Genomic DNA, 25379 nt, shown 5'->3' with positions numbered 1-25379 from the left:
TCTTCATTATTGATATTTTTTGCTCCGATTCGATCAATGGATTCTAAGCAAAGTCTATCAGCCCACGGGGTTGGATTTCCTCAAAGTAAGTTCATAATTTACGATATCACGGCTGCATAAAAATTTTTGAGCCTTGAGTAATCTAACAAGGGAAGTGTTTTCAAAAAGGCTTTGAGAATTTCTTGAACATTGGTGCACATATACTTTCGGACATGGTGAATAACGAAACGACTTTTTTATCTGCCCGGATGTACCTGGAAGCTGAAAAAATGAGTCTGAAATTTCACCTATGTTTAAGCGTTTTAAGCGTGAGCTCGATCTCCCCCTTTCTTATACAAATTGTGGAAGCAGTGAGGAACAGCGAGTGTGGTGTGGTGGTGAAGAGGGAGCGACGTGTCTGACTAGGGTTAGGTTCGATCCCCTTCTTCCGAATGTTATTTTGTTTTTTTTCTGACGCCTCTAGAAATCTCAAAACGTGTTAAAATCTTTTCGAAGAAAATTTCATTCCGGTTTTCATTTTTTTTTCTAAAAAACATAACTTTTGACTTGTTTCGAAAAAAATATCAAAGAAATACATTGTGAAATTTTCTTGAAGCACTGCTGGAAATCCATCTTTAGTCAAATTGTCAGTCAGAACCACCCAGATATCATTTCGGGTGCGGTACAGTAATGAATCAATCAGAAATGATGTAAATCTTTGTTATCAAAAGATTTGAGTGCTACTGCGTGGATATAAAAAGACTGCGATCCAAAGAAAATTTAAAAAAAAATTATTCCTGACTTCATAAATAACTTATTCCTGACTTCAAGAAAAATGGGAGTCACCAAATTTTGTGAAAAAAACTTATTTCATCGCTTCTCTACGTTTAGAAATCATTTTAGTATATTTTGAAAATTTTCGAAAAATTGTACAAATTGCCAAAAAGGGGTACCCCATGGCAACTTTTTCTCAACATTTTTTTTTTGAAAAATGAGGAAACTTTGCCAGATTGTGGAAACACTTCAAAAAATAAGGTCCACAATCAGAACATTTCGAAAAACTGTTCTTAGCCCTTTCAAAAAGTCATGTTCGAAAGTGCCAACAACCAAAGTTTGAGCAAATTCTCAAAGCCTTTCTAAAAACACCTCATTTGTAAAGTTGAATTAGCAAATATTAGGCTTTTGTTTTCAAATTATTATTTTGTTGAGTTCCACTGAAACGGTTCTATTCATTTCGATACAATTTTTGGCTCCTGAGCCGACTCATGTTGTTTTCGCTCCCAGAACCATCCATCACCTCAAAATGTGGATCTATACCTAACAATATCATAAAATTACAGTCTCGTACCCACAACCACAAATGCTGCCCACTGTGCCACTATATTTGTTGCCTGGTGTGCTGCCAATGACGCAGGTCAACCCATTTTATAATTTTTCTGGAATGGATCCGATGATGACGGTGAGTAAACGTTTTTAGCAATTTTTTGAAACACAAATCAAAATTTCAGCCGCCTTTCTTACCAGTGCCATCGATTTTCAACATGCAAACGAACCTGATAAACGTGATGTCAATGCAAGCTATGACACCCCTTCCTCAGCCGAATGCTCTTTCTTTAACTGGACTTCCCACAATCATCCCAACGGTACCGCTCCCAGAAGCAATTCGAAAGAAGTCATCATATCAGATATATACGATTCCTTCGGCCGGTCAACAAACACTCGGAAATGAAAAGAACAGAACAGCAAAAAACATCAAGAAACCGTTGAATGCGTTCATGTTATTTAACAAAGAAAATAGAAATACTTCATTGGAAGAAAATGAATACGATCAAATGCCAATTCTCACCCCAATGGTCCCAACTTTAGAAGCAATGAAAACAGAGTCAGCAAATCAGATAGATACGATTCCTTCAACCGTTCAACGAGTTTCTCTAAACCGACGCCAAAAGAAAGAAAATTACATCAAAAAACCGTTGAATGCATTCATGTTGTTCATCAAAGAAAATAGAAAAACTGTATTAGAAGAGAATGGATACGATCAAATACCAGCAGGCGAGATAAATAAAGAGCTTGGAAGACGTTGGCGTGAAACTTCACATGAAGAGAGACAGAAGTATTTTGAATTGGCCAGAATTGAGAAGCAACTCCACAAAGACAAGTATCCAGAGTGGTCCGCCAAGGATAACTATCCGAAGAACCCCAAGAAAGCGAATAAACGAATACATGGTGAGTTTCATTATGTTATGTGAAAACTCTGTCCAAAGTAATATTCGTTAATAGTTTTGATTTCAGATCCTACTCAACATCTTGCAGAAATGTGTCGCGCTCGATTTGGAATTGAGAACAAGGCAAAGTGGTGCAAATATTGTTTGCAAAAAAAGAAATGTATATTATCAAGAGAAATCACCCAGAGTTATGAAGAAGAAATAACGAGCGAAACCTCACGCGGCAGTACAGAAACTGCATCATCAAGCGCAACAACGCCGACAGACTTAGCCTTGAATCAGGCTTCTTCTACGCCTCAATCACGAGAAGAGAGTCTTCAAACAAGTTTATCAACAAACTCGGAGGCAGAAGAAGAAGAAAAAGCATAAAGTTAATTGAACTCAAGACTGCAATAAAAACTTACGATGCACAAATCCTGGGATATTCTTTTAACATTAGTCTTTTTCAGTTGTTATTTATTTTCATTATCTATTTTCAGTTGAATACTTTTGTCCATTTTTTTTTATTGTACGCCTTTTTTATAAATTGATGAACGTTTAATTCATGATTTTAATTGTCTATTTGTTCCCAGCGAATTTTGCTTCCATGAATAAAATTCGATACTTGAATTTTAGAAAACGATTTCTTGCATACCGTCAAAACTGTAATACAAAGTATAAAAACAGAAAATGGATCGAATTATATAGACTCCTCTGGTACTCTATGAATCAAGAAGAAAACTTCGCTTTGGTACCTCCAATCATCTCATAAGCGTGGCGTTGTATTAGAGGGGGTCTTCAAATACAGGTGGCGTTATATTACAGTTTTTACGGTAAGTTTAAATTTTATTAGCTTCAAATCAAAAATTAATTTTATCAACAATCAACTTTATTTTTTCATCACAAACATATAATTCTTCGAAGAAACTTTCATGGAAAGCAAACCAACGGTAGGACACAAAGAGCCTTTGGACGGTCAAGAAATGATCTCGAATGCCTTTTGAAGACTGGCCTATCAACGCATATTTCTTTTTTGCAAACAAGTCCATCCAAACAGTCTGCCGAGTTGTTGCATGTCTCATTCCGAATCATTGCAGTACTAAAAGCAGTGAACACAGACAATGTTAACACCTGGAATTTTAAAGTGAATAAATGAAAAAATAGAAAAGGGAAAACTCACCAATAGAAGATTTGAGGTAAGCATCTTAGAATGAATGAAATGTGGGAGGACAAAAATTTTTTGAGGGGTTTCAAGAAAATCTGGGCGAATTACAAAAAAACATGTATGGGGAAAAACGTGAGAGAGACAGGAAACGTAGAGGCAGATTATCAAATTTTCTTGAGAAAAACAAGATAAAATGTAGAAATTTGTGAACGTTTTTAAGCATAGATCTTGAAATGAGAACTGGGAGAGACCATTAGTTAACATTCGAAGAAAGTACTAGCAGCCGTCTGATGATGGTCTGTATGATGCGGTTAGATGCTAATGAGCAATCAGAATTGAGCAGATAGATAAGATTATCGTATTAGAAAATATGAGATGAAGTCATGGAAAACAGGCGAGGAAATTAATACTGGATTCTGAACATCGCAAGACTAATTCTGAAAATTTGTTGTTTTCAGACATCACATCGGCTGTCTCAAAATACTTTCCAGATCCTAAGTCAATTGAATAGAGTGCTTTAATTGTTTTTCTACAACTTTCAAAAACACCACACGAGTTCCACTGAGTTGAAACCGTTATCTTAAACTGACTCACGCATTCAAGATTTTTTTCAGTTTGAAGATTCTGCTTTGTTACTGATTTTTAAATGAATGATAACCACTTATCAACTCCTAAATGAATTATCCGAAAATTTTAAATATTGCTGAAAATTCAAGAGTGAAATGAACTACGTATGTTCTAGCTTTTTTTTCTTGTCGTTGGAATCCAACAAATCAAAATACACTGCTTAGAATTGTAATTTTCATTCCAGGATATGTTTGAAGTCATAAATGGAATCTTTAGCCACGACCATCGGCGTTTCTCGTTCACAGCTCCAATTTTGTTCTGCCGGAATATTATTCGAAATACTGAATTCGACAAAAGTTTTTATTTCAGAAGTTTATATTTTTCAATATTTGGTTTAGTTTGAACTGTTCGGAACAATAAGGAAGATCTGAAATATACTTTCAAGACTGCAAAGTTGACCAAATTATATTGGATTGTAAAATAAGTAAAAATGATTTGTTTTCACCCGGTACTGTTTGTTTTTCAAATGAACAAGAATCTTCAATGAACGAGAATCAATTTTATACTAAATGTGACTTGTGAGAGGAGTTCCCACAAAACTTTTTCTTCAGGTTTTTATTTTATTTCCAGCAGAAGTTGTATTTCATCCTATCCCAATATCATCATCCCATTCGCATTCTTTTTCGTAATGGGTTTCTCATTTCCTCACATTTCCTTTCCTTCTCACCATAAGCCTGCCGTGTTAGGGGCCTTCTCTCACACAATAGGTCTGTATATGCGTGCGCATTTAACGGCAAGAGCTAGGAGGACACGTCACCATGTGTCTTCTTTCCACTCTTCTGCAGTTCTCATACATATGTATAGATTGAAGACGAGAAGAAGATGGGGGTCATATAGAACACCACGCACCCTCCGTTCATTGCGTACTCTCTCGGTTACTCGCCCGTTTTTCTGCGCTCTCTTCCTTGCCCACCCGATAGTAACCGGTTCTCTCTCGACTGATGACGGCCCACACAGCAAACGCACCCCACTGAAAACACAACACGTTATGTTACTTTTTCGTCGCCTATTTTTACCTTTCGTCATAGAACTTTCTAGAGTTAAAATTTTGTGTTCATTCTAAAAAAAATTAGATTTTTTTCTTTTCAGAATGGCGGACGCAGTGGCTCCTGCCGACCCGGCAGCAGCAGCTCCAGAGGAGGTAAATTAACTTTTTGAATTCAAAAGTTCCAATATTGTTTGTTTTAGCCGCGGACATGGAGTTCAATCATTTTTGGAATCCTGAAACAAGCCATGATGTTCTACTTTATTTCTACTATGCTTGGAAAATTCGGTGGCGGAGGACAACAGAAGACCAATTCGACAGCTGCAGCAAATTTGAAGGCATTCCCTCCATCAGTCAACCTGTTTCCAGCCGGACAGCTTTTCGATCTCTACATGTACCTAGATGAATCTGTGAGTTGTTCAAATTTCGAATATTTGTTGAACCCTCAAAACATTACAGGAATTTCAATTCAACAATTTCGATAATGGAAACCTATTCGCAAAGAAAATGAGACTGAAGTACGGAGATTGGACTAGCGGACCTAATAAGGATGGATCATACGTCTTTGAAAAGACTTTCCCAACGCCAGAAATCTTGCTCAAGAACCAATCTTACTACCTCCATGCGTTTATTGTCAAAACTGGACAATCACCAAACCCTTCTGACAAAAACTACATTCGGAGAGAGGTAAAGAAACTAGTACAATAATTATGAGGAAACTAACAAAATTTTAGGTCGTCTATGGGTCCTACATGCTCAATAAGTACAAGAAGAAGCACTACAAGAAAACTGCAAATTTGCTGACGGGAGTCAGTGAGCAGAGTAATGAAGACCTGGCGAAGGCGGAAATTATGAAGTTCGAGGTGAGTTCGAGAGATGAGAAGTGCTACTTATCAAGTATCCTTTCTATTCAGATTCTCAACTTCTGGCATCCAAACATCTCCATCAACATCGTCGACGACCACACTAACTGGCATAAAGGTGGTGTACCTCCTCCACTCGACAAGGATCTCAAGTTCGCTCCAAATGGGGAGTTCTACCACCCAATCTTGTTCTTCAACAACTACTGGAACCTCGGAGCTGACTACATGCCTATCAATGAGACCGTCAAGGAACTGAAGCTGTCGGTCACCTTCTATCCACTCTCCCTGTTCAAATATCAAATGTATGCCAGTCAAAATGTGAGTAGCCAGATAGCAGGAGACAATGAAAATTTGCTATATTTCCAGATGAGAAGCCAGTGGAGTGACATCCTCCAGACCGAGAAGGAAGACGACGACTCTATCAAAGTGGCACTTTTGGAAACTAACCCGATCCTTCTCGGAATCACAATTGTTGTTTCCATGCTTCACACTGTTCTGGAGCTTCTTGCCTTCAAAAACGACATCCAGTTCTGGAAGAGTAGAAAGGACCTTGTGGGACTTTCGGTACGCTCTGTGTTATTCAATATCTTCCAGGTGAGAGCATCTATTGAAAACATCTGGTAACTATTAAACAAATTGCTTATTGGTTTCTTATTGATGGGCCAATGAAGTTCTTGTTGGCTTGTTTTTTGGGAAACACTAAGTCTCTCTTTTGAAATAACTGAAGATTTTGGCCTTGGGTAATCTCTGTACTTTCGGCACTTACTGCAGAATTGGGAAGAAACTGCAGCACAGAAAAAAGAACAAGACCATTATTTCACATAAAAAACAAAAATTTCAGTCCCTCATCGTCTTCCTCTACATCTGTGACAACGAGACCAATTTTGTCGTCAAGATGAGCGTTGGAATCGGTCTCCTCATTGAGTGCTGGAAGATTCCAAAGGTGCTCAATGTTGAAGTGGATCGAGAGAACCTTATCCTCGGTGTGCTTCCTCGATTGAAGTTCAGCGACAAAGGATCATATGTGGAGTCAGACACCAAAGTGTACGATCAAATGGCATTCCGCTATCTGTCGTGGGTTCTATTCCCACTGCTTGTTGGATATGCTATCTACTCTATCATCTACGTGGAACAACGTGGTTGGTACTCATGGGTGTTGAACATGTTGTACGGATATCTGTTGATGTTTGGATTCATCACAATGACACCTCAGGTGAGATCATTCGTCATTTTTAGAGGTTTGGAGAGTCAAGCAATACAGTGCTCCACAAAATGATGCTTCCACCCTCCGTGTTTACAGAAACACCTATTAAGGTCATTATTCGTGAAAAGGTGTCAACATGAGAAATAAAGGTCTCCCTTCAAAACCTACATACTAAAAATTTGGACCCATCACCGTGACCCGGAAACGAGATACCGGAAAAAAATCTAAAAATCACGTTTTGTTCGATCCACAAAATGATGCTTCCACTCTGGAAAAGTGAGATATTGGAGGTTTTTGAGCTCTGCGGCCACTTTTTGAAGGCCTGAATCTGAAGAACTTTGAGTATCTGACATCCATACACTGAGACTTTAATACAGGGTTACTGAATTCCGGATTCCGGATATCCGTTTTCCGGTTTCCGGAAACTGAATTTCCGGATTCAAAATTCCGGTTCACGGTTTTCGGATTCTGTATTATATGTCTTGAATTCTGTGTACTGAATTTCGAAATATGATCTCCGGATTCTGGGTTCCGGAATCCGGATTTTTCGATTCCGGTTTTCCGGATCAGCTTTTTGAATGAATTTAAACTTCCCGAGAATCTGATATTCAGGTTTTCTTGACGAGCAAGAATTTCAGGAAGTTTCCGGGAGGTTACGAGAGCTTCTGAGTTTCTGAGGGATTCTGAATCAACTTGGGATTTTGAAAGATTCTCCAGGATTATGAGAGACGACTTCGCTCTAACTACCACGACCACCAAAAAGATCCCTTCTGCTTTGAAATTTCTTCAGGACAATCTCGAATTTCGTTTTTGAAGTCTTGGGAGTCAGAGCGAAATCCGGGACCATCTCTCATAATCCTGGAGAATCTTTCAAAATCCCAAGTTGATTCAGAATCCCTCAGAATCTCAGAAGCTCTCGTAACTTCCCGGAAACTTCCCGAAATTCTTGCTCGTCAAGAAAACCTGAATATCAGGTTCTCGGGACGTTTAAATTCATTCAAAAAGCTGATCCGGAACACCGGAATCGAAAAATCCGGATTCCGGAACCCAGAATCCGGAGAGCATATTTCGAAATTCAGTACACAGAATTCAAGACATATAATACAGAATCCGAAAACCGTGAACCGGAATTTTGAATCCGGAAATTCAGTTACCGGAAACCGGAAAACGGATATCCGGAATCCGGAATTCAGTAACCCTGTATTAAAGTCTCAGTGTATGGATGTCAGATACTCAACATTCTTCAGATTCAGACCTTCAAAAAGTGGCCGCAGAGCTCAAAAACCTCCAAAATCTCACTTTTCTAGAGTGGAAGCATTATTTTGTGGATCGGACAAAACGTGATTTTTGGATTTTTTCCGGTATCTCGTTTCCGGGTCACGGTGATGGGTCCAAATTATTAGTACGTAGGTTTTGAAGGGAGACCTTCATTTTTCATGTTGACACCTTTTCACGAATAATGACCTAAATAGGTGTTTCTGTAAACACGGAGGGTGGAAGCATCATTTTGTGGAGCACTGTAGAATAAGGGTAGTTGTCAGTTCTATGTCTGATGCAATAAGAATTTTGGACAAACAAAAGGTTTCAAGCATACTTGTCGACTTGCCGTTTCTGTGCCGGCATGGATCCGCTGATAACTTGCTTCAAAACTGAAACTTTGGTTAGACCAGCATACCAGACAACAGCGCTTGGACGCTGTATGAACTCCAATAAAAATCGACCAGCTTCGAAAAAGGTAATGTGGTTTGGGCCGGCACTTTTTAGCCTGACCCGCCCCCGGTTACTGATTTAAATGCTGGTAGATTTTTATTGTAGGTTATAGAGCTCACCGAACTCTATCATCTGATATGTTTTTCGTCCTTCGTCCGCAATTTTGTGTTTTAAGCGAGTTATCAGCGGACCCGTCCCCGCCAGAAATCGTCCCGCGGACAAGTATAGTTTCAAGACATTGTTTAATTAGTCATGTCATCTGTAATCAATTATGATAGCACAAACTTCAATAACTCATCCAATATAACACCTTTTCAGCTCTTCATAAACTACAAATTGAAGTCTGTGGCTCATCTTCCTTGGAGAATGCTGACCTACAAATTCATCAACACCTTTATTGACGACTTGTTCGCATTTGTCATCAAAATGCCAACGCTCTATCGTATCGGATGTTTCAGAGATGATATAATTTTCTTGGTAAGTTTCACAAGATCCCTGATTAGTCGACAAACAATAATTTTTCAGATCTACCTATACCAACGCTGGATCTACCGCGTCGACCCAACCAGAATGAACGAATATGGAACTTCTGGAGAACATGAACACGGAGTACCACCACCAGTTGAAGGGTCCACAGATAATGAAAATGCCGAAACACCAGCAATTGAAGAGTCAAAGAAAGACAAGTAGACATCCATAACATGTTGATTTACCTGTTGAATTTTATTTTTCGAGTATTTTATTCCTAAGTCATTCCTTACTTTTTCTGGAAATCAGATTTTCTTTAACTTCACCTTCACTAACGTTGCTCAACCATTTAGTCTCACCATAATCAGTATAGGCACAATCTGTTGTCAGGCATCTCAGTTTTCTCTCAAAATCCGAACAAAAAAAATTGAATTTTGCTCCCAAAGATTACTGTTCTCTCCATTTTTCTACTTGTTCTGCTGGTCCGTGATTTCTTCTGTGATTGATATAGTTGAATCCTCGCTCTTGTTAAATTGAGAATGAATTGAACGATTTTTGTTTCAATCTTTTTGATTTCAAGAATCACAATTTTTCTAACTTCATGTTCCAGAACTAGAGAAAGTGAAACTTTGTTTCTTCCGGTTGAGTTAAAAATTCAATGTTCATACCAATCAACCTACTCAAAAAAGTGCTGCTATCGGACAGAAGGAGAACAAATTGCATTACGCAATATTTTGGGTTGTAAGTCATTATAATGACTGGATGAGGATTGTCACTTGAGAAAAAGCCATCCCGAAGATGAAACATGTATGTCTATATAATTTCAAAAGACACAACCAACCCCTCTTTAGTCTTTTTTCATTCCCTTTTTTTTCCTATTTGCCTTTCCAGCTGCCAGGAGAGACAGTACGAGGCACCAATTTAGTTTTGCCTTTCTTCTTCTTTTTTTTGCATCCACGGTTGTCCTCGACGTACTGTAACTGGCTTTACCTTCAGGCGAGCGTACCTTTCGCAGTCAATAGTTCTTCTCCCCCTTTTTACGTAACACTTTTTTCGAATTATTTTTCTTGACACTTCGTTCTCGGTTAGTTAATTGTTACTATTCCTAGTAAGAAGGGTTCTAGAAAAATTGAAGTTGAAAATGACCCATAGTTTCACTAGTTTCAAGTTTTCACTTTTTTGCAGTTGTTCGTTTTTGTGGAACTTCCAACTTTTTGAATTTTCTGGAGTTTGTTTTTGATGCATTGCAGTTTCATTTTTAGAGTAGACTGCATTTCTGGAACAAACAACTGTTCGATTGTTTGGCTCATTTTATGGACCGTTCAGACAAGTTCATAAATTATGTTGAAAACTACGAGACTTTTTTTGTAGCTTCCATTTTCAAAAATTAGTTCGTTTCAAGAAGATTTGCATATTTGATATTCCGTTTCTCACTTTTTTACTCAAATTCTGAAGACTCTCAGAGGACTTCTTAAAAAAGTTCCCTTGACAGAGCTACATCTATACACTTGTTTGAAATCCAATTACATTTTTCGCCTAAAAATCTGATCTCAAATTTATCAGTACTGTGCTTTTGTTTTTGAAAGTGAAAACAAATACAGTTTCTATCAGTATGATATTTTTCTATAAATCTTCATTATTCCAAAAAATCATTTGTCTGTGAGAATTAGCTTCATCAAATGAAAAAAGTGAAATCATTGTCACTTTCAAGCACCTACCCTACGATCTCCTTCAAAAAGACAGACACATACGAGTACCTGGATCCCCCTCCTTGGTGAATCCGATTCCTCCAAAAAAGTGTATAATATGGCATCTGGTTTTACCTTCTTTGCTTCTCTCCGTTTGTAGGTGTGCTGACTGTGTACATACACTTACAAACTTTGCCCGATTTTCTAATTTGCATGAGTTTTCAATGGGCCGAAAATAAACTATTGTCATTGAGGAAAAAGCCTGAAGTCGCTTACATCATCAATTGGTTAAAAGTTTTTTTTTCGTGATCGGATAAAAATTGTCAAGCTGAGGTGTTTGCTGTCCTTCACTTACCATACTATTTCTGGAGAAGGTTGATGAAGAGGCGTACTATATTTCTGTTTCTCCTGCTGACGCAGCTTGTATCTATAGGTGAGATTCCTAAAATTTTGATTTAAAGTTTTTTTTTCACTTTTCAGTTTGTTCATTACGGGTTTGTACCAGACGACACTACAAAATCCATTCAGATGCCATACTACAAAGGTGAGTTATTTGAATTCATAGAATCCGAATCCTAAAATATTCAATTCAGAGTTGAATTAGTTTCCGCCGAGAGGTGTGTAGAACGATGTATAGAAGACATGCAGTATTGTTTTATTGCTCAATTTATCAAAGACGAAAATGACGTAAGCTTCTAAACTTTCTAAAAACCTAACGAAGCTTTAATTTTCAGTTCCTTGGTGTGTGTACACTTTTCAATGAGACTAAAGATGCTCAAATCCACCCAGATGCCTCATTATCTCCATTATCTATCATTTATGAGCTTCTCGATAAGTGTCCACCATTCACTGCAAGTGATATTACGCACCGATAACCAAACTTCATAGGGATGCTCTATTGGATGGAAGAGAAGCTGGTAAGTCAAAGAAAAAGGAGAAATGCGATTAGAAAAAAAATTCAGAAAATGACAATATGGCTAGACTGGCGGATGCGTTCTTTCCGGAGAATCGAGATCATGTTGGATCGGACGATGAGTTCAAGTTGGAAGGAGAACGATATGCGGTTAGTAAGATTTTGAAAATTTCTTTTTTTCTTAAATTTTGGTTTCTCAATTTTCATTCGCCAACTTGTCTTTGTTGTTTCTAGGTTATGCGGAGTATCGAAGAAGTCGAAATCCAAGCCGCCAAAAATCGAGAAGAGCTTCCCCGAGACCCCTTTAACGATGGTCCCCGCTTCCACCAATCCTCTCACGAACGTGAACGTGGAGATGATACAGACCGTCAGAGAGACCGAGAATATCTGAAAACCATCGATGAAACCGAGAAATCCGCAAGACCAATCCGTCCCACAATTTTGCATCGCGGACAACAGTCGTCTCAACAAATGAGTGCTTCACCGATGGCGTCTGGGAATCCATGCTTGCGTAATTATTTTCACTTTTTTCTTTCTCGATTTCTTTTCCTTTATAATTAGCTGTTGGTTTATCGAATTCTTATTAATATTCAGCAAACGCAGCCTGTGCACGTACACTGTATCAATTAGATACTGCGCCATGTCCAGCTCGCCAAGGAGATCCGTGTGCTCCAAAAAGACCATGCGTAAGTTTTCTGAAGAGTTGGAACATTAAATTTTTATGTCAGATGAATGACGACTGTTATCATGTTGCACCGCCTGCTCAAGAAGCTCCACCAATGCCAGAATGGACAGAATGGTCCGAGTGTTCGGCAAGTTGTGGAATATCATTAAGAACCAGGCAGTGTCTAGGTATAATAAAACTGGAGAATAGATTTTCAAATAAAAAATGTAGGAGGAATCTCATGTATTGGCGCTGCCACAATACCATGTCAAGTCCCAGAATGTTCGGTTTGGACACTATGGAGTCCATGGTCCTTATGTACTGCGACTTGTGGAGTTGGTGAGATCCAACGTAGTCGAGTGTGTCAGACTGGTAGGAATTGTGAAGGTCCCAGTGTGGTGAGTCACTTCGTTTCCTATACAAATGACTTTGACAAGTTCTGATTTTCTGAACTGACAAGATAGGAATTAGGTTGTTTACATATATCTTACAACTTTTGAGGCTACTTCTGAATTCATCCCTTCTGCCAGAAATAGAAATACATTTCATGAAACTGTTTGCCTTTTTCCGCCACGGCACCCATGGCCAAATTCGCTTTTACCCAATCATCTTCTTCGGAACTAGCCGGTGAAGAAGTTATATGTTGCATCATTTTGAAAAGGCCAATTAGAGAGGCGTCTCCCCCTCCGTTTGTACGTATTCACCTTCTTCTTTGCCAAGAAACATCACGTACTTGTTGAGACGGGTTTCCGGGGGAACATTTGAAATGAAAAATACCTCAAAATTACTCAAAAATACCAACTACAAAAAATAGTCCACTTATATTTTCAAAAATCAGGAAGTCGAGGCGTGTAAATCACTGCTCCCTTGTCCTACTTGGTCTTCCTGGATGCCATGGACAGGTTGTGGAAACTCTTGTGGGAAAGGCATCGAGAGACGATCGCGAATCTGCCAGGTGAGGTGACGATAATTGAGGTTATGAGTCAATGAAGCAAAAAAGTGAATGGAGGAGTGAAATGAAGACGTCAAAAAACAGAAGAAAAAAGTAAAAGCACAACACTTCCATTTGCAGAATGGATTACTTTGTCCTGGACCGGCAACTGAAGAGAGACCGTGTGACAAGGGACCATGCCCGCATTGGAGTTCGTGGGGACAGTGGGAGAAGTGCAGTAAAGAATGTGGAGCTGGGCATACGGTAATTATAAGGCAATGTAGCATTTCAGAGCCGCCAGTTTCTAAACTCTGAAGCTTGGCTGTAATGTTTTTGATCACTTTGAAAACTTTGGAGGATAGGAAACATACCAAGATGGAAAGTTTACCATTCGCAGCTTTTCTTTAAAATTTCTAGTTTTCAACGGGTTGCCAGTTTCTAAAATACAACTGTTTTTTTTCATGTTATCAGTACAAAAACAGGGTAAACCGGTAAACGACAAATAGCTTGAAAACTGTTAGTTTTTGAAAAATTCTGTAAATGCGAAGTTTTTAAACTAGTTCTGTTTCACATTCTCCAAAATTTTCAAATTGATCGGAAACTTGACAGTCGAGCTTCAAACTTCTGGACTGGGTCAAAATGACCGAACTTCAACTCAAAGTTATGTTCTTGTATATATTAATGTCCGGGCACTGTGTATAAGTCCTTCAAAATTTCTGATCATTCAGTACCGCACTCGCGAATGCATCGATGGTGTTTCTTGTGAAGGTGCTTCCGAAGAAAAAGTTCTCTGTAACCAACAACCATGTCCCGATTGGTCTCAATGGACCGCCTGGACAGTTTGCGATGAACGATGTGGCGAAGAATCTATCCGTCTTAGAAATAGGTAGTTTAACACTCACTGGTTGCAAAACAAATCCAAAGTTTCAGAAAATGTCTGAATGCAGACAATAATAATGCTTGTGAAGGACCTGCGCAAGATCAAATGAGCTGTCCATATCGAGGTTGTCCAAAATGGGAAGAATGGGGTGAATGGGCGGATTGTTCCACTACTTGTGGTCAGGGAACTCAGAAAAGGCGCGGTACCAGAATTAAAAAAAAAACTCCAATTTTAATTTTAGACTCCGAAAATGCGATGTTGGAAACGAGTGTACAGGTCCCTCGGAAGAGATGCGTTTCTGTCAAGTGGCTTCATGTCCTTATTGGGGAGATTGGAGTCCGTGGAGTGGGTGCTCTGTTAGTTGTGGACAAGGTGTTTGTGAGAGGACCAGGAAATGTATCACTGATGAATTCTTACAACTCCCAACATTAGAAGAATTGGAAAGAGATGACTCGCTGGAGAAACATGGTGAGAGTTCGTTTAGCCTGTTTGATTTGCACACTAATATCTATTTTTGATATTTTTTCAGAAGCCAAAGAAGCCCTCATTGCCCGCGCGAAAACAATTTCCAAGTATCGCAGAACTAACGAGGTCTGCAATTTTTCCAAATTCCCTTTTCACATATATCAGACTTGCAGACCCGATTAGCTCCCTTCCGGCAGTTGAACCCTGAGCCAGAACTGGGCGGAACATGCGATGGACCGGAGATGGAGACAAAAGTGTGCGATGCGGGTGAGTTTTCATCCGGCTTATCACGAGTACAATGTCTAGCTATATAATTTTGTGTTTTAGGTCCATGTTGTGTGTGGAATAGATGGACCGAGTGGTCTCCATGCATCGGATGTGGAAGAGACGGAATTTCGAAGAGAAACAGAGTGTGTTCTATGGAGGGACACTCGCCTGCACCACCTCCAATCAGCTTCCAAGTGAGAAGAAAGCATGAAATTTGTAGACACTAATACTTGAGTTATATCTAGGATAATCCAAGAGGCGCCTATGTGACTGCTAGCGGAGCCGTAGGTCCTAATCTTCTAGCAGGACTGAGTCCTATAGTGCCAGTTGAAATACATCGAGGAAAGCGTCAAGTACTACTTGGAATTCATGCAACACCTCAGTGTCATTGTCCAGGAGACACTTTCCAGACAAGACCTTGTTTAGAACCAAATTCTTGTCAAGATCCCGTCAGGAGATGTGAATGGTCAGAATGGGGAGACTGGTGTGGTTGTATGAGGTGTAGGGTGAGAAGGGTCGCATGAAAAACGTTGAAAATGTTCTGTTGAATTTCAGCCAGGAAAAGAAGTTCGCCGTAGGTTCTGTGATAGGAGTCAAGTTGGGGGTCCAATGCGTCCAGATTCCACATGTGATTGTGGTGATGGGGATGACAATCAAGAAAGACCATGTCCAATGGAACGAGTAAACAATTTCAAAAACAATTATTAAATATTCGATTGTAAATTTGTAGAGTTGCTATGGAGAAGCTTCTACTGGCAGGTTTGGCAATGCAGCTAGTATGCAGAACTCGGATCAACGGCAAGAGTTCAGAGGGAAAACTGGTGCATATCAGAGCCCATCAGGTAGAATAACTTTGAATGATGGAATGATCAGAAAAAATTGAAATCTAGTTTTTTAGAGCAGTTGTTGAGAAATGAACAGTACCGTTCAATAAGAAATAGAAAAACGTGTTTTTCAGTTGAATTTGACCATTTTCAAGAATCTGGAGGTCAAATGTCCAATCACTCTGAAAATTTTGGAAGTTATAAAACAGACCTAGATTGAAAATTTTGCACTGACACAATTTCATGAAAAAAAACCAAGTTTTCCAGCTAGCTTTGCCGATTTCTGAAGGACACCCCTTGTTTTCTTGTTTTTGTACTGAAAACGGTAAAAAGTAGGTGTCCATCAGAACTCGACAAGTACCTTTAAACTAGAAACTTTCAACAAATTTTGTGAAAACAAATTTTAATCTGTGTCTGTTTTATAAACTCCAAAATTTCAAGATGATCGAACACTGGACAGCCGAGCTCTAAACTCCCGAAAATAGTCAAAATCAACTGAAAAATGCGATTTTGTCTTATCTTATTATAGGTTCATATTCTTCCAAATTTTCGAATGTTAAACATCATTTATTCAGTCCCACACCATGGGCGAAACGGTAACGACAACAACCGTCGACTATCATCTCATTCTCGTGGTCCAGACGAATATGTTCCAATTGACTCTGTCATTGGTAGAGTTCAAGTAAGTTATACCTCTTTACAATTTTACACTCCAACTTTATTTCCAGCTCCGCGCCGGCAAAGATTCCCAAACATACAGCAAAAAAGACAACCCAGAAGCATTTGAAACCACCGAATTCCCATATAAAGTAAGTGATCTTTTTCAGCTTTGATCCCTCTCGTTTTTACTACCTTCCCTTTTCTAACCCTCCCATCTTTATTCATTTCCAATTTCCATGCAAATTCTCTTTTTGTCGAAATGTTAATTTGTCTTCCTTGTTCCCAATTCGAACTCTCTCCAAAAAAAATTCCAATTAGTATTCGTTTTTTTTCGGGAGAGAAAGAACGAAAAACAAAGTGGTCGAGAACGTTAGGAGAAGGAGCAGGGGGACAGAATTTCGAAAATTTGCATTCAATTGTACTTTTGCAAAAAGCCGCAAATTCGGAGCTCTTTACATTATCCGAAAATGTATAAAGTTGTACTTTTAGGTATGCCATTGGTCCAAATGGTCTGATTGGAGTCATTGTCACAATAATTCCACCAGGGAACGAAAGAGATTCTGCATAGGAGAGAAAGGTAGACCATGACTTTTAGGGACCTTTTCAGTTGAGAAAGTTGTCTTAATCATAGTGTACTTTTAAGATTGTGCACTTTAGAAATTGAAAGATTAGTGTGATTTATTAAGCACAAAATTTCTCCCGAATTAGCTTGCTAGTTACGAAAAACGCTGTTTTGTACTTTTAGACTCTGAGCTGGTGAGTAACTGCGAGTGTGTTGGAAAGCCGCACGAAGAGGAGCCCTGCAACGCCACCGGATTTATTGAGCAAAGCAACGAGGAAACAGACAGAGAAGTGTGTTTTTTGAATCATAATGATACTAGGAAACGAGACCTTCTCCTCTTTTTTCAGATAGAGAACAATTTGGATAAACTTTTGGGAGAGGATGGAGACTCTGAGGTGGCAGCAGAGAAGCCCCCCGCCGAAGAGGTGAAATCGAAAGTAGAAAGTTCTATAGGAAATGTTCAAGTACAAACTAATTTTAGTTCTCCAATAAATTACAGTAAACTTTTTTCAGTGTGACTGGACACGATGGTCGCAGTGGAGCGTTTGCACAGCGACTTGTGGAGAGGGCCGTCGGATGAGACGAAGACGCTGTCCCTGCGGGTACATTTCTGTTGAAAAACTATGATTCATATCCCTGTTTTCAGAGAAGCCAAATGTGGAGCTGGCATCGATTCCGATTCAGAACCGTGTCAAAGTGTGCCCTGCCAAACAGGCCATTCAGAAAGACGGAAGCCCATTTTCACCATTCTCCCCTCGTCACCTTCTACTTGATCAGAAACCTTCGACTTGATCAGTGCCTTACATTTCTGATTATAAACAAACTTTACATTCTGCTTGAATTTTTCAACATAGACAGCCACTATTATCCCCTCTTATATTTGTATTTTTGATCCCTCTCTCAATTTTCGATTCAATAAGATTTTTTATCTTGCTCCTTCCACAAAGTCTACATCTAGTGAAGCAGAAGAATTAATCCGAGTCTCATTTACGAAACCGAGACGTTATGACGTAAACGGCACACACTGATACTGATGTCTCCGCCCTTTTCAAATGAGCTCAATGTCTAAATTGATCTATGAATGCAAATATTTGATATCAAAAATCATCCGCCTCAAAAGCTCAAAGTGAGCAGCAGTTTACATCTCTTACGTTGTACGTCGACAGCTTCCAGAAATGGATTTGAAAACAAATGCCACTTCAGTGCATCGTTTATTTCTGATTTTCCCTTCAGTGGTTATGTTTTCATCGCTTTGTTTACGAATCGGCTCGTTAGATTTTCCCCCAAACTCCGCCCATTTTCACACTCACTACGAAACTCCGCCCCTTTTTCATTCATATCTAGTTATCAACATCACTTTTTTTCAGTTTCCCTCTTCTATCTGCCCATTAGGCGGTGCAGGCTTTTTTCTTTTTTATACAAAACTTCACCAGGCGAATTTCAGGTAATTATGGATTGGTTTACGATTCTAGGCGTATCTGGCTTCATCGTGGTACTGATGGTTCTGTCTGGCATCTCGTCTCGGTTCCTATGGCTCGCTTTCATCACCAACTACATGCCTTGCAGATACAACTACTTTCGTGGAGAATACCGAAAATTTATAATGAGGTGAGAGATGGGTCGAAGAGTAGAGAATTAGGACGATTTTCAGCGGAACTGTCCACACAGCTCTCATTTGTACTTTCTCGATTATCCAACTCGTCATGCTGAAGTATTCCATGTCCATCTCCTGTTTCCTCTGGGGATCCCTTCATACGCTCTTCCTCGTCCCGTCAATCTGTGCGTTGGAAAGGGCAAATTTAGATGGAAACCAAAATTCAGAAAAAAATTTAAATTTTTCGGGTACACCTCAGTTTCATATTCAACCATCAAAACAAACGATAACTACAAGTCAGAAATGATGTTATGTCTAAAATTTGGTTTATAGTGTACTCTAGACTTTTTCAACTGGATGATAAACAACTCCTAGATTTTCTCTAATTGGCAGCCATTGAGTATGGTAGACAGAATAAATTTGAGAGCGTTTTATAGGTCACACTCACGTGATATATTTCCGGGGATCTTTGATTTGGAAAAAAGAGGGAAAGGGCAAAGGGTGACAAAATTTTAAAGCTTTAACTATGGGTTTCGTTAAAAGAAAGTATACGGTATTTTCTTCTGTTGACTGGAACCTCGAACTTTTCTCTGAATATCTTGATTTATGTGAAAAAAATCAGGCAAAAATTCAAAAAATGGATTCTTATCTGAAAACAAAGGTGCCCTTAAAAGTTCATCAACTTTTCCTCTTTTTTGTATAACTGACGACAGGTGTCTAAAAATATAGTAGACTCTGTTGGACGAGACTGATATTTTCTTGGTTCATCGAACAAAATTAGTACTTCATTCTGTTGTTTACAGTTATTTGGATCAGCTTTCTCCAAATGAGACCCACCGCTTAAAGAGGTCATTTCTCTAATTTAGTGATGTTTCTGGAAGTTTTTACACTTGATCTGTTCCAAGCGTCATATCTCATTTCGATGAAATTGTTTGAGAAAGTTGTCAGCTTTGAAATTAAAGATGTATGTTGACTGTACATCCTTGGCTTGAAGTGGAATCGCGATAACCAGTGCATCTATTAGTGTGGATTGAAAGGGGCACTCAATACTGGGCTGAAAGTCCTCTCATTCTTCTGCAAAACTGGGAACCATATGTAGATCGAAATTCACTTTTTGCTGGTTTGAACGCCCATTTTTCTGCATACCGCGGCATTGGTAGCTTGAAAGCTCTACGGATTGAAAATTTCAATGAAGCTATTAAAGATAAATTCTTTTTTGATGAAAATTAGAGATTTTTAGAAACGACCTGTGATTGTCGGTCACCTTGAACATGTGTTTAAAACGATGTGTTTGAAACGATGCAGAATTTCTGGGAATCCATACGAGTTGCGCGAATAGTATTATTTTTTTAAAAAATGAACATAAAATTGTTTTTCCATAGTGTGTGAATGCCAACTCAACCCCCTTTTTTAGTCTACTACCACCTGCTTGTTATCAACTACAAGTTTCGCGATTTGGAAACACACTATGAGAGACAACCAAAAGACTACGAGAAATCTCTTCTTGTTGATGCACTCTCAGTGATATTGTATTTCATAATTGCCATATACTCGTTCTTGCTTTTCAATGCAGAGGTCTATTACCCATATGGAATGGTACGTTGCTTAATTTTCGAAAATCTTCTTCCAAATACCACGTCTTAGTACACTTATCCGAACTACGACCCAGCCACCTATTTCCATTACGATACGTTCATCACATCGCTTCGTGTTATTCAAATAGGCTCGAGTTCGATGTTGCTCATTGATTTCTCCCGAATTCTCAAGCACACCTACAGAGTTTACCGATCCGATCTTTGCTATAACGATAACGACCCAATCGATACTTTCAGCCGTAGTATCAACAAACAGATCACTCTTCATGTAAGCTATCTGAAGAAAGCAGAAAAAAAGAACAAACTGTTTAAGGTTCTACATGATGTTCCTCTTATCGTCCCAATCGTCTACATGGTTGTTCGTGCTCATCCAGTTCTACGTCCAAACGGTAAAAAATTATTTGATGTTGTATTTTTGTGTGAAACGCTATGAAAATTTCTTTTTAACTCCATTTTATTGTCTTTTAAACCTCAATTTTATTTTATTCAAATACGACTTATCCTAAAAATGTTTTCTTCTTGATCTCAACTTAATTTTATTTCAGTTTTCGACATCATCGCCAAACTCTGGGTTTGCATTCATCCGATTGTGTACACTCTCATCTACATGTATCAAATCCATCGTCCAACACTCACCACATCCCCTGAAGCAATGCAATGCAAGTGCTGGAAATGTCGTCCAAAACTCGACGGTACTAATCGGCCCATTTGTCGCTGGATTACGGAATGGTGTTGCCAGAACAATCCAAAAGAGGAAGCGCGCGAAGAAGAAAGACGTTGGATAGAAATGGGAGAACGAGGAGAGGGCGAAGTAGCCGTGGCGGCGACAGCAGAAGCAGAAGCAACGACGACCGGAGACGAGGCTGCGAATGCGCAAGAGCAACCGACGGAGACTACTCCGGCATTGCACACTACCGAAATTTATGTCTGAACCCCTGCACTTTGATTGTCATTTCTTTGAAAGTTCTATACATTTACTTCCACCGTCATCCTTATATATCTAAATTTTTATTTTCACCATCTCACCAGGCTTGTTTGGAACAAAATCGTTTCAGATAGCTCGGGAAAGAGGAAATCAACTTTTTTGTGTTACACACTTCCAGAAGTTTTGAAAAATCAATTTATCGATTTTTGCCCAAAAAATGTAGAATTACGTTGAAATGGAACAAGTTCCCATTTTGCAGCCTTCCTTTTGAGGGTAGAAAATATCTGGAAATCATAATTCTTCGAGATTTTTCCCAAATTGATTTTCACTTATTTTTGAATAATGCTGAAAGTTTGAAATTTTTTCCACGTTCTCGGTCTCCAAAATATCTGATCCTTCTCAAAAAATGGGATGAAACAATTTTGAACAAATTGGAAAATAGTGATTTCGGTTTTTTTTTGGATTCGAACAAGTTTTCATTCTGTTAGTTTGATCTCCAATATATATGTTGGCCCATGTATACACTTTATAATTACCTTTCACACATATATTTGTCTCATTAACTATCTCTGAAGACTTTCAAAATAAAGTTAAAAAACTGAAGAGCTTTTAGATTTGCAGGAAAGAAAAAAAAACATTATCGAATAAGTGAAAAAGTTGATATAAAAAAATTCAAGACTGTTTGGTAAACTATATCGAACTTGGGGGGAAAATTGGCTTTATTTCAGTTAAAGGACTCCATGAAGTTTGTGGAGATTCAAAAAAACGCCGAAAAATAGGAAACCCTAAAAAAATACTGGAGCAAAAATTGGGGAAACGTTTTTACAATTCATTTTTTCAGTTTAAAAAATCATCCTGCCGGTCAGTGAAGAACATCTCTCTGGTGATTTTCTTCAGTGTTCCGGTTCACTATCAAGTTCGAAAAATCATATTAATCGTAAAAATTCCTGATGATCTTTGACTTTGTCCTGGGAAAAACAAAACTTTCTTGCCAAAACTTTTTCCCTCAACTTCTCATCACTCCTTAAGATTTCTCTCCACAACGTTCTCATATTTTTCCGAGAGCACTTTTTCAATTTAGACCTTATTAAGTGGGAGCAATATTTCAACCTTGATGGCTCCCAACACCTGTCAGGTCATAAATTTGCCTCCTTGGAAATTGGGAAATTGGGGCGCTTCGTTGTCTATACTGTGTCTGTGTGGCGCCTATTCGGCGCTATTACGAAATTATTCTGAGTGTTCGTTCTTTTATGCCCAATCTCTCCACTTTTCGTGTCCAAATGAAAAATCTCATTGTTTCTGCTTATAAAATCTACCTCAAAACAGCAGGAAAGCTTATCCGCGAAGACTTTACGCGAATTTACGATTTTTTCACTCCGATTCTTTCAAAACCATGTCTCACCATTCTCAAAATCATTGGAAGCTTGTTCATTTTTGCACAGATTGTGCTTCTCATCATTTTTGTTTTGTTCGTCGTGCGATATATTATTGGAAAGATGGGATATCCGGTCAGAAGGACCATGCACCAGTGAGTTTTATCTAAGGAACTTTTTGGATCTGTATGGAAACTTGAAGACAATTGATTCTGTTAATAAAACAATTCTTTCTAGAATCTACACATTCTTGCTGGCAGTGTCAGTTATTCAAATCTTCATCTGCCAATATATTATTATCATTCCGCTTCAATTCGTTGTTCTCATGGTTTTCGTTGCAGCAGTCGGTGAGTTTAAAAAGTTATTGATAATCAGTAAACAGTTTTGAGTTTGCAGGCATGTTCATTCTGGATCCAGAGTAAACATTGAATCCTCTCGCTCATGAATCGGAGCCATAAATTTTGTCGCTTCTTCTATCAAATTCTGATTTCATTCATCCTCCTGTAACATTTCATATTTTCCAAGCTACCCGTTTCATTATTATTTTTTCTTCACAGAACGTCTATTGCTAGAAATAAAATTTTTCAGTGCAAAAAAATCGACGGAGTGCGTAAAAATGCACTGATACATCAACGATCATACAGAATATTTTTTGGCGTTTCATCTGCATCGGTGGGGACTTCTTTAGGCGAAAACTTAGAGAAAAATAATTTCTTGATGTCTCATCACTTTCAATGAGAATTCTTGAAGTTCTTGAGCAATATGTTTCAATGACAGTTTTGTTTATGTGAAACTATCTGTAGGTATTTTTTTCAAATGTTATGTTTATTTTTGGTAAATTCCTGTTTTTTGAAACTTTTGAGAGCTTTTCCTTTTTTTAGAACTTCTCCTTGAAAAATAGGCTACTTCAAAAGTCATAAACATTTTTAGTTTTTATGTGCTCTATTTATCGTAGGCAATTACTTGAGTTGAGAAACCCAAGAATTCCAAAAATAAAAAATATAATCATTCCTGTCATATAGAATTTTTGGAGTACTATTTTAATAGACATAAATGTTCACTCGTTTCTTAAAAATACAGGGTGGCTGAAAAGTATTGAGACACTTGTTTTTTGTTGTATTTTCAAAAATGGAGTTTCAACAAAAGAACCAGATTTATTTTTTCAACAAATGATAGTAATAGAAAAGATATCAGAGGAGATATTCGAAGTTTGAGCCTTCGGCCTTGATGCACGCCTTCAAACGAGCTGGAACAGAAGCGACGGTGCGCCGGAGGTAGTCATCGTCAAGATCATCCCATGCTTTGAGCAAAGTGAATCCACATTTGGGTGCGATCGAGCCATCACCTTTTCCTCCAAATATCCCCAAACGGAAAAGTCGAGTGGATTCAGATCGGGCGAGGAAGCGGGCCACATGTCCTTGCCCCAGTAGCCAGGGAAATGAGCGTCGAGAACAGCTTTCGTGGATTTCGAGCCATGGGACGGGGCCCAATCTTGTTGAAGAATGAAGGGTTGCTGGCCAAAGTGGCTAGTGACCCACGGACGTAAAACATCCATCAACACCAACTTTTGGTACACATCCGAGTTGATTTTCACATTTCTATCAATGAAAACCAATGGGACTTTACCTTCCGACGTCAATCCAGCCCACACCATCACTGACTTTGGAAAAAGTCTCTTGTAGGCCAGACGACGTTTTGGGGACTTTGCTTCGTCCTTTGACAACAATTGCCGAGCATTCTGTCGGTTCGGAAGCGGCTCAACCGTAAAAATTTTCTCATCAGTCCAAATGACTTCAGAGAGGCGGCGCACCTTGAGTGCGTCGAGCAACTTTTTCGCTTTTTCGAGCCGATTCTTCTTGGACTGTTCTGTGAGGTATTGGCCACGAAGGAGCCGATAACTGTTCAGACCCAAGTCCTTTTTCAAAATGGATTGAACCGATTGTCTTGAGATTCCGAGCGATGAAGCCATTTGGTTCATGCTGACCGCATCATTTCGTGTGATTCTCTTCTTGATGATGCCACGAGTCCGGCGAGTGTTGACAGTACGAGGTCTTCCGCTTTTCTTAAGCTCCAACACATGTCCTCGATCTTTCAATTGTTGCACAACTCGATAGACAGTTGCTCTCGGAAGAAGAAGTCTTCGAGCGATGTCACCGGTGGAGATGCCGTCGTTGAACAGCTTGGCAATGGTTTGGCGATGAGGAGAAGCTCGCATAACTTCGTGAAGAGATAAAGTGATGGGAAATGGCTCTAATGTCGGCTTATATACGCTCCCTATTTTCGAAATAATACGAAACTTTTCGAAAATACGACTTGGCACGGTGCCAAGAGCCATTAACAAGTGTCTCAATACTTTTCAGCCACCCTGTATATAGAAAACGACAAAAATCATTTTTTGGGGCATTCGTAAAAAGGTACTGCCATTTCGAAAACACAAAATAATATCAAATGTAATTTCATTCGTGACCGCCAAGAAAGACCTCGAGTGTGCCTCTGTCATACTTTGGTCCAAACAGTTCTATTCAAAAAAAATGTCAGAAAAATCAAGTCGGAAAAACGTCTCTGAGTGGAAACCTAATTTCCAATGACAAGGAAAGAACAGAAAATGAATCAAAGATATTCTTTGAGGTTCTTTTTTTTCGAACGTCTGCTCTTTTTTCTCTATTCCCCTCATCACTTGACTTAATGATCTGTAACGCTGCATTTCAAATGATTCAAAAGGAAAAATCCCATTACTCCCAAACTGCCGCGTTGCACCATTTGTCATTTCGTTTTCTAGAAAGTTCCTGATTCAGCGGAGTTCAAGCATCAACATCATGCAAATTGACTGGTG

At 38.9% G+C, this 25379-nt stretch overlaps 5 protein-coding genes across 5 annotated transcripts; 4 read left to right on the top strand and 1 right to left on the bottom strand.

The window, feature by feature from the left end:
• Positions 1-1339: 1339 nt before the first annotated feature.
• CBG10973 lies at positions 1340-2573 on the top strand (the record flags this gene model as incomplete). Its single annotated transcript, XM_002644945.2, has 3 exons — positions 1340-1438; positions 1488-2205; positions 2272-2573. The coding sequence occupies 3 exons, from the start codon at positions 1340-1342 to the stop codon at positions 2571-2573; spliced, it is 1119 nt and encodes a 372-aa protein (XP_002644991.2).
• Positions 2574-3113: 540 nt separating this feature from the next.
• CBG10972 lies at positions 3114-3387 on the bottom strand (the record flags this gene model as incomplete). Its single annotated transcript, XM_002644944.1, has 2 exons — positions 3114-3314; positions 3364-3387. 2 exons carry the CDS (start codon positions 3385-3387, stop codon positions 3114-3116), a joined length of 225 nt encoding a protein of 74 aa, XP_002644990.1.
• A 1678-nt stretch (positions 3388-5065) lies between these two features.
• CBG10971 lies at positions 5066-9427 on the top strand (the record flags this gene model as incomplete). Its single annotated transcript, XM_045239915.1, has 8 exons — positions 5066-5116; positions 5164-5370; positions 5420-5647; positions 5695-6417; positions 6665-7036; positions 7745-8088; positions 8237-8294; positions 9056-9427. 8 exons carry the CDS (start codon positions 5066-5068, stop codon positions 9425-9427), a joined length of 2355 nt encoding a protein of 784 aa, XP_045094421.1.
• Positions 9428-11304: 1877 nt separating this feature from the next.
• CBG10970 lies at positions 11305-21179 on the top strand (the record flags this gene model as incomplete). Its single annotated transcript, XM_002644942.1, has 32 exons — positions 11305-11326; positions 11374-11437; positions 11487-11580; positions 11628-11748; positions 11856-11956; positions 12041-12317; positions 12401-12492; positions 12535-12658; positions 12702-12868; positions 13543-13665; positions 14130-14287; positions 14332-14478; positions 14523-14749; positions 14811-14872; positions 14920-15013; positions 15074-15207; positions 15259-15519; positions 15569-15694; positions 15744-15855; positions 16413-16519; positions 16566-16646; positions 16987-17074; positions 17243-17349; positions 17407-17523; positions 17573-17661; positions 17706-17755; positions 18427-18667; positions 18711-18949; positions 20068-20249; positions 20298-20516; positions 20562-20637; positions 20794-21179. Coding segments are annotated over 32 exons (4488 nt in total), but the record flags the coding sequence as incomplete, so codon positions are not given.
• Positions 21180-22453: 1274 nt separating this feature from the next.
• CBG27777 lies at positions 22454-22968 on the top strand (the record flags this gene model as incomplete). The annotated part of the gene is made up of 3 exons (XM_045239914.1): positions 22454-22701; positions 22784-22893; positions 22943-22968. The coding sequence occupies 3 exons, from the start codon at positions 22454-22456 to the stop codon at positions 22966-22968; spliced, it is 384 nt and encodes a 127-aa protein (XP_045099107.1).
• Between the last annotated feature and the right edge of the window lie 2411 nt (positions 22969-25379).

This window comes from Caenorhabditis briggsae (assembly GCF_000004555.2).
Source record: "Caenorhabditis briggsae complete genome, chrX, whole genome shotgun sequence".
In the NCBI taxonomy this organism is placed as follows: Eukaryota; Metazoa; Nematoda; class Chromadorea; order Rhabditida; family Rhabditidae; genus Caenorhabditis; species Caenorhabditis briggsae.
The sequence above is the reverse complement of the archived record's forward strand: the minus strand, read 5'-3'. Positions and strand labels throughout refer to the sequence as shown.